Here is a 14,629-nt window from a genome sequence, read left to right as displayed (position 1 = left end):
TGCGTTTCAGGTGATGACATTTTGCTGTATAAACACGGGTGTTATAACGAACAAGTAAATATACAGCATTACACTGTACTCACTACTATGAGTACCAAAGCAACTTTCTAGTCTCATTGCCATGTGAGCCAGAAGGTTTTTTAAAAACAGCATAATGTCTGTATTATTTTAAACACAATTTGTATGCTGCTTTTTTTAAAAGTTACATACATTAATCTTGACTGTATGAATATACAGAAGGCACATTCTTCCACAGGAAAAATAAAGTTAGCAGAGAGACCACAAGAGATCTACAAGCTACAAGGATTTGCACAATGGCCTGTGATAGGGGGTGGACAAGAGACAGCTCACCCCAGGAAGAGGACAGTGCTTAGAGAGGCACAATTCCTTGCTGATTTCTCTGCAATGAACTACACTCCTGTTGGCCAGCCACCTCTGTGGGCTAGTGGCAGGGAGTCAGGTTAATGGCTCCATACCCTTCCTGACTCAGTGGGGAAGAGGGACATGGAGGGAGGCTATGGTTGCCTCTGGCCCTTGTACAAAGAACTTAAATTGTAAGGGGAAGGTTCCTTGTGTGTTCTGTGCAAGGAACAATCCAGTCCAAAGTGAGAATGACAATGAAGTTTATCCCTTTAGCTGTATGAAAACATTTGGCAAACGTTAAGCGAACCTAATCTAACCTTTCCCCCTCTATCAAATTTTGGCTTTATCCCAGTAACGTATCATTGCAAGGTCCCTACATGGTTCAATAGCTCTGATTTTGAGCATCCAGTATCCATCTTATGATTGGCCACTCCTGGCAACAAAAAATTTCAGGCTGCATCTTTTGCTCTCTGAAGTGCCACTACTCCTGGCATCACCCTCAGCAGTGCTCTGGCTGGGGTGGAATAGCACTGCTCCCTATATCAGACCCTGGCCGCACATGTAGGCCAAGTGGGTTGCTTGAATACAAATTTCACTGCATTGTATTTGAATGAGCTGGAGTTTTGTGAGGTGACGACACAGTGGACCCAAACAGTAAAATCAACAATACCACAGGGACAATGATCAGCATCAGCAACTGACAGTGCCATGTCACCAGCAACAGAACACAAATCTAGGAATTTATACTGCACTCATCACCAGAATATTAGAGAGATCCATGGGTTGCCACAACAAGACAGGGAACAAACTAGAACACAGCTCTGTAAATAAAGCCATTTCTTGATTCTCCACAAGAGCTTTTTTTCCCTTAAAAAAAAAAGAAAGGCAGAATCTAAATGTCAGCCTGTCTACTCACTGGGAAATTTATAGGTAGTTATTTATTTTTACTCTTAAAATAAATAAATAAATCCCAGGGCAGCCTGAAAGGTGTTTCCTTAATTTCGTCTACTTCCTTTGCACGCACAGAGTTGTTCATGTATGCTGAACTATCAGAATTGATTTTTTATTTATTTATTTTTTAGACAAAATGGCTCATTTGTTTGAGGAAAAACATATGTAAAAATTAGGGCTGTCAATTAATCGCAGTTCACTCGCGAGTAACTCAAAAAAATTAATCGTGATTTTAAAAAGTAATCGTGATTAATCACAGTTTTAATCGCACTGTTAAACAATAGAATACGAATTGAAATTTATTAAATATTTTGGATGTTTTTCTACATTTTCATATATATTGTATTCTGTGTTGTAACTGAAATCAAAGTTTATAATATTTTTTATTCTAAATATTTGCACTGTAAAATTATAAACAAAAAAATAGAATTTTTCAATTCACCTCATACAAGTACTGTAGTGCAATCTCTTTGTCATGAAAATGAAACTTACAAATATAGAATTTTTTTTGTTACATAACTGCACTCAAAAACAAAACAATGTAAAACTTCAGAGCCTACAAGTCTGCTCAGTCCTACTTCTTGTTCAGCCAATTGCTAAGACAAACAAGTTTGTTTACATTTACAGGAGATAATGCTGCCCTCTTCTTATTTACTGTGTCACCAGAAAATGAGAACTTTTGAGCAGGCATTGCAAGGTATTTACGTGCCAGATATGCTAAACATTCATATGCCCCTTCATGCTTTGGCCACCATTCCAGAGGACATGCTTCCATGCTGATGACGCTCGTTACAAAAAATGTGTTAATTAAATTTGTCATTGAACTACCTGGGGGAGAATGGTATGTCCCTGTTCTGTTTTTACCCACATTCTGCCATCTATTTCATGTTATAGCAATCTTGGATGATGACTCAGCACATGTTGTTCATTTTAAGAACACTTTCAGTGCAGATTTCACAAAACACAAAGAAGGTACCAATGTGAGATTTTTAAAGGTATCTACAGCACTTGACCCGAGGTTTAAGAATCTGAAGTGCCTTCCAAAAATCTGAGAGGGATGAGATGTGGAGCATGCTTTCAGAAGTCTTAAAAGAGCAACACTCTGATGCGGAAACTACAGAACGTGAACCACCAAAAAGAAAGCTGCTTTGCATTGTTATTGAGCAGAACCTGTCATCAGCATGGACGCGTGTCCCCTGGAATGGTGACTGAAGAATAAAGGGACACATGAATCTTTAGCACATCTGGCACGTAAATATCTTGCAATGCCGGCGACAACAATGCCATGAGAACGCCTGTTCTTACTTTCAGGTGACATTGTGAATAAGAAGCAGTCAGTATTATCTCCTACAAATTGTAACCAAACTTGTTTGTATGAGCTATTGGTTGAACAAGAAGTAGAACTGAGTGGACTTGCAGGCTCTAAAATTTTACATTGTTTTATTTTTGAATCGTTTTTTTTTTTTTTTTACATAATTCAACATTTTTAAGTTCAACTTTCATGGTAAAGAGATTGCACTACAGTACTTGTATTAGTGAATGAAAAATACTATTTCTTTTGTTTTTTACAGTGCAAATACTTGTAATCAAAAATAAATAAAAAAGTGAGCATTGTACACTTTGTATTCTGTGTTGTAATTGAAAGCAATATATTTGAAAATGTAGAAAATATCCAAAAATATTTAAATAAATGGTGTTCTATTATTGTTTAACAGTGCAATTAATCACAATTAATTTTTTTAATCGCTTGATAACCTTAATAAAAATTATGAGGACTTTATAAAACATATTAAAAAAAGACAAGCTCAAATTTAAGATTATCAGCACTGACTTTTCCTTTGGCAGCAACATGTAAAGGAACAAAAGCAGCTTTGTGCCCTTTTGTGTTTCTTTATGGTGAATAATGAAATTCCCTAAAGGTGATGAGGGTTGCTTGGATTTTAAATATGTGTTTATTTAAATTCAGCCTATTTGTTTATAAGAGATGGACTTTGGCAGAAAATAACATTATGCTGGCTATTCCAAGAAGTTGGAAAGAAACTTTAGGCTAAATTACATTTTCTGCATGTCAAGTTATTTTATTATACTTTATTACAAAATGAAAAATAAGTATAAAAAAAGCCAACAGGAGTCACCGTTGTTCTCTGTATGCTGCTCACAATAATGTTAGATTGGGATCAACATTGGTGCTAAAAAGTAAAATTTAAACTCTATTAGCCATAGAAGGCAATATAAAGTCAAGAAAAATAAAACTCCATGTATACTAATGGCCTGATTTTCAGAGGTCCTGAGCACCCGGCTGCTTCCACTGATGTAAGCTCCTAAACCTGCCCAATTTCTATGGCATGGGCTCTCCACCTGTGGGATCATGATAACCACCCTGTCCTACCTATATTGAAGAATGGGAGAAGGGTCTCCGCTAGATTCTGGCCAGATGGGATCCCCAGAGGGGGACTCAGTATGGAAAAGGTTGAGAAGCACTGTTCCATTGTGTCCTCTCAGACAATCTTCTCACAACTTCATCTGTTGGAGTATATTAAAAACCCAGCATCTTTGCTCCCCTGTCCTGTCCCAAGAAATTTTAATGAATAAAAAAAAGCAAGACCTTAAAAATCAGTATCATGTCTGATTTTTATCGACATCAAAGATTCCATTGCACTTTTCTCATCAGCAGGGGTTTCTCTGGAGCCCCTGACCAAACTTTCCCTCCATTTTTTCTGGTGGAAAGTCAGCCTACAACACACAGATGGATTCATTTCCTTTGCATGTATATAGTTTGAAGAACTCAGGGGATGGGAGGTGCTAGATCAGTGTAAAATATTGCTGTTACATGCAGGAAAACATTCTTCATAGTCTGTTTCAGAAGACACTTACATAGATTTTATTTTGTTGATATCGCTGGAATAAGTTGTGCATGATGGAGCCCTCATGGAGGTCTACAAGTGCTGCCATGTCTTCCACACTCTCCACACTTGTTTGATGCATAGCGGTTACTTTTTGGTGCGTGATTGTACTCTGTTTGTAAGTGAATACCTGAAGGAGGAAAAACAGACGGTTCATTAAAGTCTCATGCGTATACAAGAAAATATTGTTCAAGCTGATAAACTGGACAGAGGTGAAATTCAGAGGGTCAGAACAAAGCATCTGCACCACATCAGTCCCATTTATACCTATTTTGAGGACTTCTGGGAGACATAAGCCTTGTAGACCTGCACAGGAAAAGACTACTCCTCTGGTTACTAATAACTACATAATGAGTAATCAGAGGACTGTAGTTCAGTTTGGGGTGAATAGAGTCCCATTATTGCACACTGCACTATTTAGGACTTCATTTACCAGGACAAATTTCTCCCTTAAGTAATTCACTGATTTCAGTGAAATTACACTGGGAAAGAAACATGTTTTGCAGTAACAAGTGTCAGAAATAAAAAATGATTGATTCAGTCATGGCGAGCAAAGTAAACATTTATGGGCTTGGTCCAACGTTCATTTAAATCTTTCCATTGTACTCTACGATCAGGATCAATGACATGTTAGGTCATTAATCTAACATTAATGTGCAGGTTAAGTACTATGTGGAACAGCCTTTCAAGAGCAGGTGTCAGACTGTGATCAAAATGCATTGGACGGAACACAATTAGAGTATTTACTCATTAAATGAGTTCATGCATTTTCCATATAGTTATTCTAAAGATCTGCTTGGAAGATATTTACATACAGGATCCAAGTAAATCACCATGTATGGATTTATTTAAAAAACTATATGTCTGAAGATCCAAGCATTTAAGGCTAAAGATGATTGTGCATCTAAAAATCTATGCAAGGACTGTTTAGAGATGTGATTTTATAATCTTCACCAACTCACTAATGAAATATTTTTAAAGCAAATATTAAACGAAGGTCCTGTAGAGACATGTTCTGAGTAAATATTACAGTAATGCACAACTGTTTTTGTCAATAAATTCAGAAACTGACAGTATATACCTGGGGTTTGGCAAATGCCTGTTAAATGGCTTCATTACCCCTTGAATGGCTCTTTCACAGGTTTCAGAGTAGCAGCCGTGTTAGTCTGTATTCGCAAAAAGAAAAGGAGTACTTGTGGCACTTTAGAGACTAACCAATTTATTTGAGCATAAGCTTTTGTGAGCTACAGCTCACTTCATCGGATGCATTCAGTGGAAAATACAGTGATTAAATATTTCCCCATGTTTATTTCCCCCCACCCCCCCACTGTTCCTCAGACCTTCTTGTTAACTGCTGGAAATGGCCCACCTTGATTATCACTACAAAAGGTTTTGTCTCCCCCCGCCCCACCCCAGCTCTCCTGCTGGTAATAGCTCATCTTAAGTGATCACTCTCCTTACAGTGCGTATGATAACACCCATTTTCTCATGTTCTGTGTGTATATAAATCTCCTCACTGTATTTTCCACTGAATGCATCCGATGAAGTGAGCTGTACCTCACGAAAGCTTATGCTCAAATAAATTGGTTAGGCTCTTTAACAGTTTCAATGTTGTGCTAATAGGTCTGGCAGGCTGGAACACTTTTTCACTTTTAACTATTAGATCCCTTCCTGAGGAAGGGTCAACAGGCTGCAGCAGCGAGATGTGAGAGCCTGCAGGAAGAGTCAGAACAGGGATAGGAAAGCCAGGAGGGTGGACACTAAGGGCTTGGCTACACTTGCGAGTTACAGCACAATAAAGGAGCCCCGGGTGCACCAGCTCACTAGCCGTCCACACTGGCAAGGCACGTAGAGCGCTCTGACTCCGCGGCTACAGCGGTGCTGGTACTCCACCTCGGCGAGTGGAATAACGTTTGCTGTGCCCCCGCTGGAGCACCGCGGCACCAGTGTGGACGAGGTGTTGCATTACTGCGCTCTTGATCAGCCTCCGGAAACGTCTCATAATCCCCTTAAGTCAAGTGGCCACTCTTGTCATTGTTTTTGAATCACTGTAGGAATGCGGATATGCCCTTTAAAACCTCCGTTTCCGACAGCCAGATGCTTATCTGCTTGGAGACAAAGCAACCATTAGTGTGGAATGCTGTGTGTGAGAGAGAGAGAGAGAGAGGCGGGGGGAGGGGGGTCTGCTGCTGTCTGAACTTACAAGACAGCGTGCTGACATGCTCTCAGCCCCCCAGAAACCCACTCTCTCTCCCCAGACATACACACAACACACACCCTGTCACACTCCACCCCACCCCATTTGAAAAGCACGTTGCAGTCACTTGCATTCTGGGATAGCTGCCCATAATGCACCACGCCTGCGCCCAATGCCGCTGCAAGTGCCGCAAATGTGGCCACACCAGTGCGCCTGAAGCTGTCAGTGTGGACAGACTGCAGCGCTTTCCCTACTGCGCTCTACAAAGGCTGGTTTAACTCAAAGCGCTCTATATCTGCAAGTGTAGCCATGCCCTTAGGCCCAGTGGTGCCCCAAATTTTCAGGTGCCCTACGCAGCTGCGTATGTTGTGTATGCCTAAGGACGGCCCCGATCATTACCAAGGATATCAAATATCCTTGGAATTCAGTTTCCTGTTTCTTTTTAAATTCACATTCCTGGCAGCTAACCTCTATAGGCACTGAATATATCATAAAAATAATTTCTGTAGGAGTTGTTTTTTTATTTATATAGCCAACTCTACTTGGCAATCTTATTCACCGGTAACGTAATCACCCTTAAAAACTGAGAAATCCAAACACTGGGGTAATGCAGAGATTTTAATAATGTGTTACATGAAAAAAATCTTCCAAAGCCTTCTGAAATAATATTTATAAAGCTTTCTTCTGACTTAAGAATTGTGATAACTGGCAGTCTAACTAGTTGTGAACATTTCAGAGTTGCCTATGTGGGCTACGAATTGCATGTTACTGGAGATTGGAACAATACGGTGCAAGATGCCAGGTCTTCTCAGGAAAAGAAAAGCTTCTAAAACCCAAATATTTTCAGAGCAAAACACTGAACATATTTCTTCTAATGAGGAGCTGAACAGGTGCAGTAATGGTCAGAATTATAGGAAGCCACTCTGTACAAATAGAGGCCTGCCACTACTAGACATAGCAAAACTGTGAAAACCATGTCATTGTTGCAACAGAAAGAGGGAGGAAGGAGACCAAGCACTGGTCTACACTAAGAGTTGAGGTCGAATTTAGCAGTGTTAAATCGATCTAACCCTGCACCTGTCCACATGATGAAGCCCTTTTTTCAACTTAAAGGGCTCTTAAAATCGATTTCCTTACTCCACCCCCTACAAGGAGATTAGCGCTGAAATCGGCCTTGCTGGGTCGAATTTGGGGTACCGTGGACACAATTAGACGGTATTGGCCTCCGTGAGCTATCCCAGAGTGCTCCATTGTAACCGCTCTGGACAGCACTCTCAACTCAGATGCACTGGCCACGTAGACAGGAAAAGGCCCGCGAACTTTTGAATTTCAATTTTCTGTTTGGCCAGCATGGCAAGCTGCAGATGACCATGCAGAGCTCATCAGCAGAGGTGACCATGATGGAGTCCCAGAATCGCAAAAGAGCTCCAGCATGGACCGAACGGGAGGTACGGGATCCGATCGCTGTATGGGGAGAGGAATCCGTGCTATCAGAACTATGTTCCAGTTTTCGAAATGCCAAAACATTTGTCAAAATCTCCCAGGGCATGAAGGACAGAGGCCATAACAGGGACCCGAAGCAGTGCCGCTTGAAACTTAAGGAGCTAAAGCAAGTTTACCAGAAAACCAGAGAGGCGAACGGCCGCTCCGGGTCAGAGCCCCAAACATGCCGCTTCTATGATGAGCTGCATGCCATTTTAGGGGGTTCAGCCACCACTACCCCAGCTGTGTTGTTTGACTCCTTCAATGGAGATGGAGGCAACACGGAAGCAGGTTTTGGGGATGAGGAAGATGATGATGATGAAGCTGTAGATAGCTCCCAGCAAGCAAGTGGAGAAACCGGTTTTCCCAACAGCCAGGAACTGTTTCTCACCCTGGACCTGGAGCCAGTACCCCCCGAACCCACCCAAGACTGCCTCCCGGACCCGCCAGGTGGAGAAGGGACCTCTGGTGAGTGTAACTTTTAAAATACTATACATGGTTTAAAAGCAAGTAAGTTTAATGATTAATTTGCCCTGGCATTCGTGGCTCTCCTGGATGTAGTCCCAAAGCCTTTGCAAAAGGTTTCTGGGGAGGGCAGCCTTATTCCATCCACCATGGTAGGACACTTTACCACTCCAGGCCAGGAGCAAGTACTTGGGAATCATTGTAGAAGAAAGCATTGCAGTGTACGTTTGCTGGCATTCTTTATCTCTCTGTGTTATCCTCAGGAGAATGAGATCATTCATGGTCACCTGGTTGAAATAGGGTGCTTTTCTTAAGGGGACATTCAGAAGTGCCCGTTCCTGCTGGGCTGTTTGCCTGTGGCTGAACAGAAATGTTCCCCGCTGTTAGCCACGGGGAGGAGGGAGGGGCTAGCCACGTGCTGGGGGGAGGCAAAATGCGACCTTGGAACGAAAGCACATGTGCTATGTATGTAATGTTAACAGCAAGGTTTACCGTGAAAGAGTGTACCCATTGTTCTAAAAAAATGTGTCTTTTTAAATACCGCTGTCCCTTTTTTTTCTCCACCAGCTGCATGTGTTTCAAGGATCACAGGATCTTCTCCTTCCCAGAGGCTAGAGAAGATTAGAAGGCGAAAAAAACGCACTCGCGATGAAATGTTCTCTGAGCTCATACTGTCCTCCCACACTGACAGAGCACAGACGAATGCGTGGAGACAGACTATGTCAGAGTGCAGGAAAGCACAAAATGACCGGGAGGAGAGGTGGCGGGCTGAAGAGAGGGCTGAAGCTGAAAGGTGGCAGCAGCGTGATGAGAGGAGGCAGGACTCAATGCTGAGGCTCCTGGAGGATCAAACTAATATGCTCCAGCGTATGGTTGAGCTGCAGGAAAGGCAGCAGGAGCACAGACCGCCGCTACAGCCCGTGTAACCAACCAACCTCCTCCACAAGTTCCATAGCCTCCTCATCCAGACGCCCAAGAACGTGGTGGGGGGGCCTCCAGCCACCCAGCCACTCTACCCCAGAGGATTGCCCAAAAAACAGAAGGCTGGCATTCAATAAGTTTTAAACTTTTAAAGTGCTGTGTGGCCTTGTCCTTCTCTCCTCCACCACCCCTTCTGGGCTACCTTGGTAGTTATCCCCCTATTTGTGTGATGAATGAATAAAGAATGCATGAATGTGAAGCAACAATGACTTTATTGCCTCTGCAAGTGGTGATCGAAAGGAGGAGGGGAGGGTGGTTAGCTTACAGGGAAGTAGAGTGAACCAAGGGGCGGGAGCTTTCATCAAGGAGAAACAAACAGAACTTTCACTCCGTAGCCTGGCCAGTCATGAAACTGGTTTTCAAAGCGGGCTCCATGCTTGCCGTGGTATGGCGTCTGCATAGAAAAAAGGCGCAGAACGATTGTCTGCCGTTGCCCTGACGGAGGGAGGGGCGACTGACGACATGGCTTACAGGGTTGGCTTACAGGGAATTAAAATCAACAAAGGGGGTGGCTTTGCAAGAAACTGAATGGCCGCCTCAAGGATAGAACTCAAAACCTCAAGGATAGAACTCAAAACTGGGTTTAGCAGGCCATTGATTTCACGGCGGGAGGGAGGAGAAAATGAACACAAAACAAATCTGGTCTATTTCTTGTTTTGAGCCACTTCATCTATCTTTATACATCTTGCTGACAGCAGACTGTGCAGTACGACCGCTAGCCATCGTCATCTCCTGGGTGCTCGGCAGAAGACGGTGCAGTATGACTGCTGGCCATCGTCTTCTGCTGGCTGCTGATTAAAAGACAGTGAATCGCCATGAGACGAAACTTAAAAGGGAAATGACCTGGCTGAGTCACTCCCATGTTTGCCCAGGCGCCCCTGACCTCATCGAGGTCGGTTAAAAGAGCACCCAGGACTACATCGACGACGGCTACCAGTCATACTGCACTGTCTGCTGCCAAAAGGCAATCAACTGCTGCTGTGTAGCAATGCAGTACCGCGTCTGCCAACACCCAGGAGACATATGGTGATGGTTAGCTGAGCGGGCTCCATGCTTGCCGTGGTATGGCGTCCGCACAGGTAACTCAAGAAAAAAGGAGCAAAACAATTGTCTGCCCTTGCTTTCACAGAAGGAGGGAGGTAAGGGGGGCCTGACGATATGTACCCAGAACCACCTGCGACAATGTTTTAGCCCCATCAGGCACTGGGATTTCTACCCAGAATTCAAATGGGCGGCGGAGACTGCGGCAACTATGGGATAGCTACCCACAGTGCAACGCTCCAGAAGTCGACGGTTGCCTCGGTACTGTGGACACACTCCGCCAACTACATGCACTTAGAGCATTTGTGTGGGGACACACACAATCAACTGTATAAAACGCTTTCTACAAAACCGTCTTCTATAAATTCGACCTAATTTTGTAGTGTAGACATACCCCAAGATCAGTTACAGACTGAACAAAAGGCAGAAACAGGTTGCAACGCTGAAAAAATTCAGTATTCAGGATCATTATCAGAATAATAAGCCTTCTGGGAAGCCAGTTAAAAACCACATGGATGGAATGCAGGTTTGTGGCAGAAAGTATGAGAACCACCACTAGCTATTATTCATATTGGAACAAACACTGTGGAAAAGAAGGAAGAATTCAGAAAACTTTACAAATCTAACAAAAGTGGCAGACTTTCAAAACCTCTCAGTACTGCAGGCACATTCACAAAGACCCAGGCTGATCCAGAAGATGCATGGTTAACGGAGGGCAAATGAAGATTCAACTTCTGGAGGCCCTGGAGAGTGTTCTGCAGGGAGAACTGTTGCATATAGAAGACAAGAAAAGCACTTGATCAGGGAAGGCTGAAGTTGTTTGGAATGCCTAAATAGGAGGGTAAGGAAATTAAACTAGACAGTGGTGGGTGGGAAAGAATTAGTTATCTGAACCATGAAATGGGCAGGGGGAAAGCTGGGTCAGAGAAAAGTAAATGAAGTCACAACAAATTTTTGGCCTGCAAACATTTTTAGAGTCCCTAAGACCAGTAATGAGCTGCCAAAATCTTAACAACCGGGTCCCTCCTCACCCCACGAGGGCGTTGTGGCCTGCCCCCGCGACTCCTGCCCCATGGACTCCAACCCCCCGCGTTTCCCCCCCCCATGGACCCCTGCCCCATCCACCCCTCTCCCCTGTCCCCTCACTGCCCCCGGAACTGGGCAGGAGGGTCTCGTGGGCCACCATAGTGGGTGCCCACCCCGCCCCGCCCCTAAGAACCACAGGGACCTGCCAGGGGGCGAGGTGGGGAGTCCTGGCGGCACTTACCTGGGGCGGCTCCCAGGAAGCATCCGGCAGGTCCCTCTGGCTCCTAAGGGCGGGGTAGCAGGGGGAGCAGTGGCTCCCCCCACTGATCACATCAAAAGTGGTGCCTTAGGCGCCGACTCTGTGGGTGCTTCAGGGCTGGAGCACCCTCGGGGAAAATTTGGTGCGTGCAAAGCACCCACCGGCAGCTCCCCGCCCCGCGCTCGGCCCCAGCTCACCTCCGCTCCGCCTCCTCTCCTAAATGCGCTGCCCTGCTCTGCTTCTCCCTCCCGCCCCTGACTTTCCACAAATCAGCTGTTCGTGCAGGAAGCCTGGGAGGGGCGAGAAGCAAGCGGCAGCTTCCCGCTCAGGCCCAGGGAGGCGGAGGTGAGCTGGGGCAGGGAGCAGTTCCCCTGCATCCCCCCACCCCCGGGTTACCTGCTGCAGTGCGGGCGGCCCTCCTCACGCCCCCATCCCCCACCCCAGCTCATCTCTGCTCCGCCTCCCTGCGCCTGAGCGCGAAGCCGCCGCTTGCTTTTCAGCCCTCCCAGGCTTCTCGCGCAAACAGCTGATTCGCGGGAAGCTGGGGAGGCGGGGTGGAGAAGCAGAGCAGGGCGGAGCGTAACTCAGGGGCGGGGGCAGAGGCGGAGCGGAGGTGAGGTGACCTGGAGCTGGGGGTGGGGAGGAGAGCTGCCGGTGGGTGCTCTGCACCCACCAAATTTTCCCCGTGGGTGCTCCAGCCCCAGAGCACCCACGGAGTCAGCGCCTAACGTGCCACTTTAGGCCAGTTGTTCAATTTAGAAGTCCTTTTAGAACTGGTTGTCCCGCAACAGGTTCCAGCGAACCGGTACGAACTGCCGCCAGCTCACCACTGCCTAAGACTAAATCACACAAAAGAACAGAATCTGGAAACAGAGCCAGGCGCAATTTCCTTGCCATTGCTGGGGCCTTGGGCACTGGTGCACCTCGGTCCCTCCTATTCTCTGCCTGTGGCACATAATAGTCTAGTCTCCTGTGGGCTGTAAAACTTTGGTCTAATTTTGGTTGTTGGGTTTAGTGTGCAGGCACTGATTGGGTGGTGTTGGTGGCCTGTGATATGCAGGAGGTCAGACTAGATGATCTGGTGGTTCCCTCTGGCCTTAAACTATATCACAATATCAAACAGATCAAACAGATATCAAACAGATCAGATTTATTAATAAGCTAATAAATAAATACAAGACGTATGGTGGGATAGCAAAAGGAACAGGACAGAAGGAAGAACATCATGGGCAGGGAACAGACAAAAAGAAGAGGGGAGGAAGGGGTAGGAAATGACTGAGGAGTGACAGCATTATATGAGAGAAATGAGCAACTTGAGCAGAGGCTATCAAAGAGGAAGGAGATGAAATTAAAACAAAATGGGTTCTGTTGAGAAGGATTAAGAAGCCAAAAAACAAAAAAAAAGTACGTCCGCAGTCAGCTTCCTGTAGGTATGGGTCATGTAAAGCGAGCAAGCACTAGCCAAGGAAATAGACAAAATCACTTTTAAAAGGAGGAATTTATTTTTAGGGGATTTCAATTTCCTTCATATTTGCTCGGAATCTCGGCAGGTCACAGAGGTGAGCAGGAAGTTCCTGAATAGTTAAGCACAAACACTATTAGCATAATAATAAATAAAGGATTGAAACCACTGTGAAAAAAACAAAAACAACCTGAAACCTTGCAAGGACTAATTAGAAGGTCACAGTGTGAGATACTGTAGCACAGGAAACCCCTCGGGGTGGGGTGACCACAACACCATGACAGGTTACAGAACTGATGCAAACACATTAAGAGAAGATGAGCAAGCAGATTTCTGTACTTTAAAAGATCAGACTTTGGCAGAATACAGAACCTGGCACCCTCTGTGAACTGGCAGCGGTATCGGAGGGTCACACAAAACACACAGGAAGGTTGGAACAAAATTTAAGACAGCACTAAATGAGGACTCAGCAAAAATGCTTTCCTCTCAAGATATAAATATACCAGGAAGTTAATTTGTACATGCTAAATGCATAGGGAGACTATGAATTAAATCCCAAGGAAGAGAGCTTATGTAAAATAATAGTAAGAGGTCTGAAAATTATCATGCAGGGGGAGGGGCAGCAAAACTGGAATACAACCAGAAGGTTCAATCTTGCAAGAAAATCAGTTAGAGGTTAAAATAGAAGGGAACAGAGTGTGGAATAACCGGAAAGGAAACAAATGCTCTGAAAATACACAAGAAGAAAACAGGTCCCCCTAAAAGAGTAACATTCACCCACTGGGTGAGGATAGAGACACCTCAGAAATGCTTAATGACTAGCCTGCAGAGGTAAACACACCATAGATAAAGCAAAGATAGAGGTGACTATTGCCCAGACAATAGTGAGGAGAAGGGTATTTCTAAACTATGGTCAGGAGGGAACAAAGTGTGAAAGAAAAACAAGCATGAACACTTCAGGGTTCAAAAGGAATTTAGAAGGGAACTGCCAAATCCCCAGATACCATTAGATTGATAAAAACAGAGCACACACACCTGAAGACCTGAGGAAAACTGGTTTAGTGCCAAACTTGGAGCGGGGGAAAAAATATGACTGGAAGCAGGTAAATACAGGCCCCTATGTCAGACTTCTCTCTCAGCTAAAAATAATGAATGTTGTTAAGATACATGGATGAGCAGGGATCATTAGATAAATGTTAAAATTAGCAAGAGGAAAGGGGTACTTGTGGCACCTTAGAGACTAACAAATTTATTTGAGCATAAACTTTCGTGAGCTACAGCTCACTTCATCGGATGCATTCAGTGGAAAATACAGTGGGGAGATTTATGTACACAGAGAACATGAAACAATGGGTGTTACCATACACACTGTAAGAAGAGTGATCACTTAAGGTGAGCTATTACCAGCAAGGGGGGGGGATTGGGATGGGATGATGTGGGGGACCTTTTGTAGTGATAATCAAGGTGGGCCATTTCCAGCAGTTGACAAGGACATCTGA

General features: G+C 44.5%; 1 protein-coding gene across 3 annotated transcripts in view; it reads right to left on the bottom strand.

Annotated features, from left to right (window-relative positions):
- MYO10 (myosin X) overlaps positions 1 to 14,629 on the bottom strand; it is a 275,484-nt gene that overhangs the window by 143,298 nt on the left and 117,557 nt on the right. For all 3 annotated transcript variants that reach the window (XM_043540239.1, XM_027829665.3, XM_043540240.1), the window contains exon 3: positions 4,189 to 4,347. In XM_043540239.1, coding sequence (XP_043396174.1) covers positions 4,189 to 4,347 — 159 coding nt within the window. The remainder of the gene's footprint in view (positions 1 to 4,188; positions 4,348 to 14,629) is intronic.

This window comes from Chelonia mydas, chromosome 2 (assembly GCF_015237465.2).
Source record: "Chelonia mydas isolate rCheMyd1 chromosome 2, rCheMyd1.pri.v2, whole genome shotgun sequence".
Taxonomy (NCBI): Eukaryota; Metazoa; Chordata; order Testudines; family Cheloniidae; genus Chelonia; species Chelonia mydas.
This window is presented reverse-complemented; position numbering and strand designations above follow the sequence as displayed.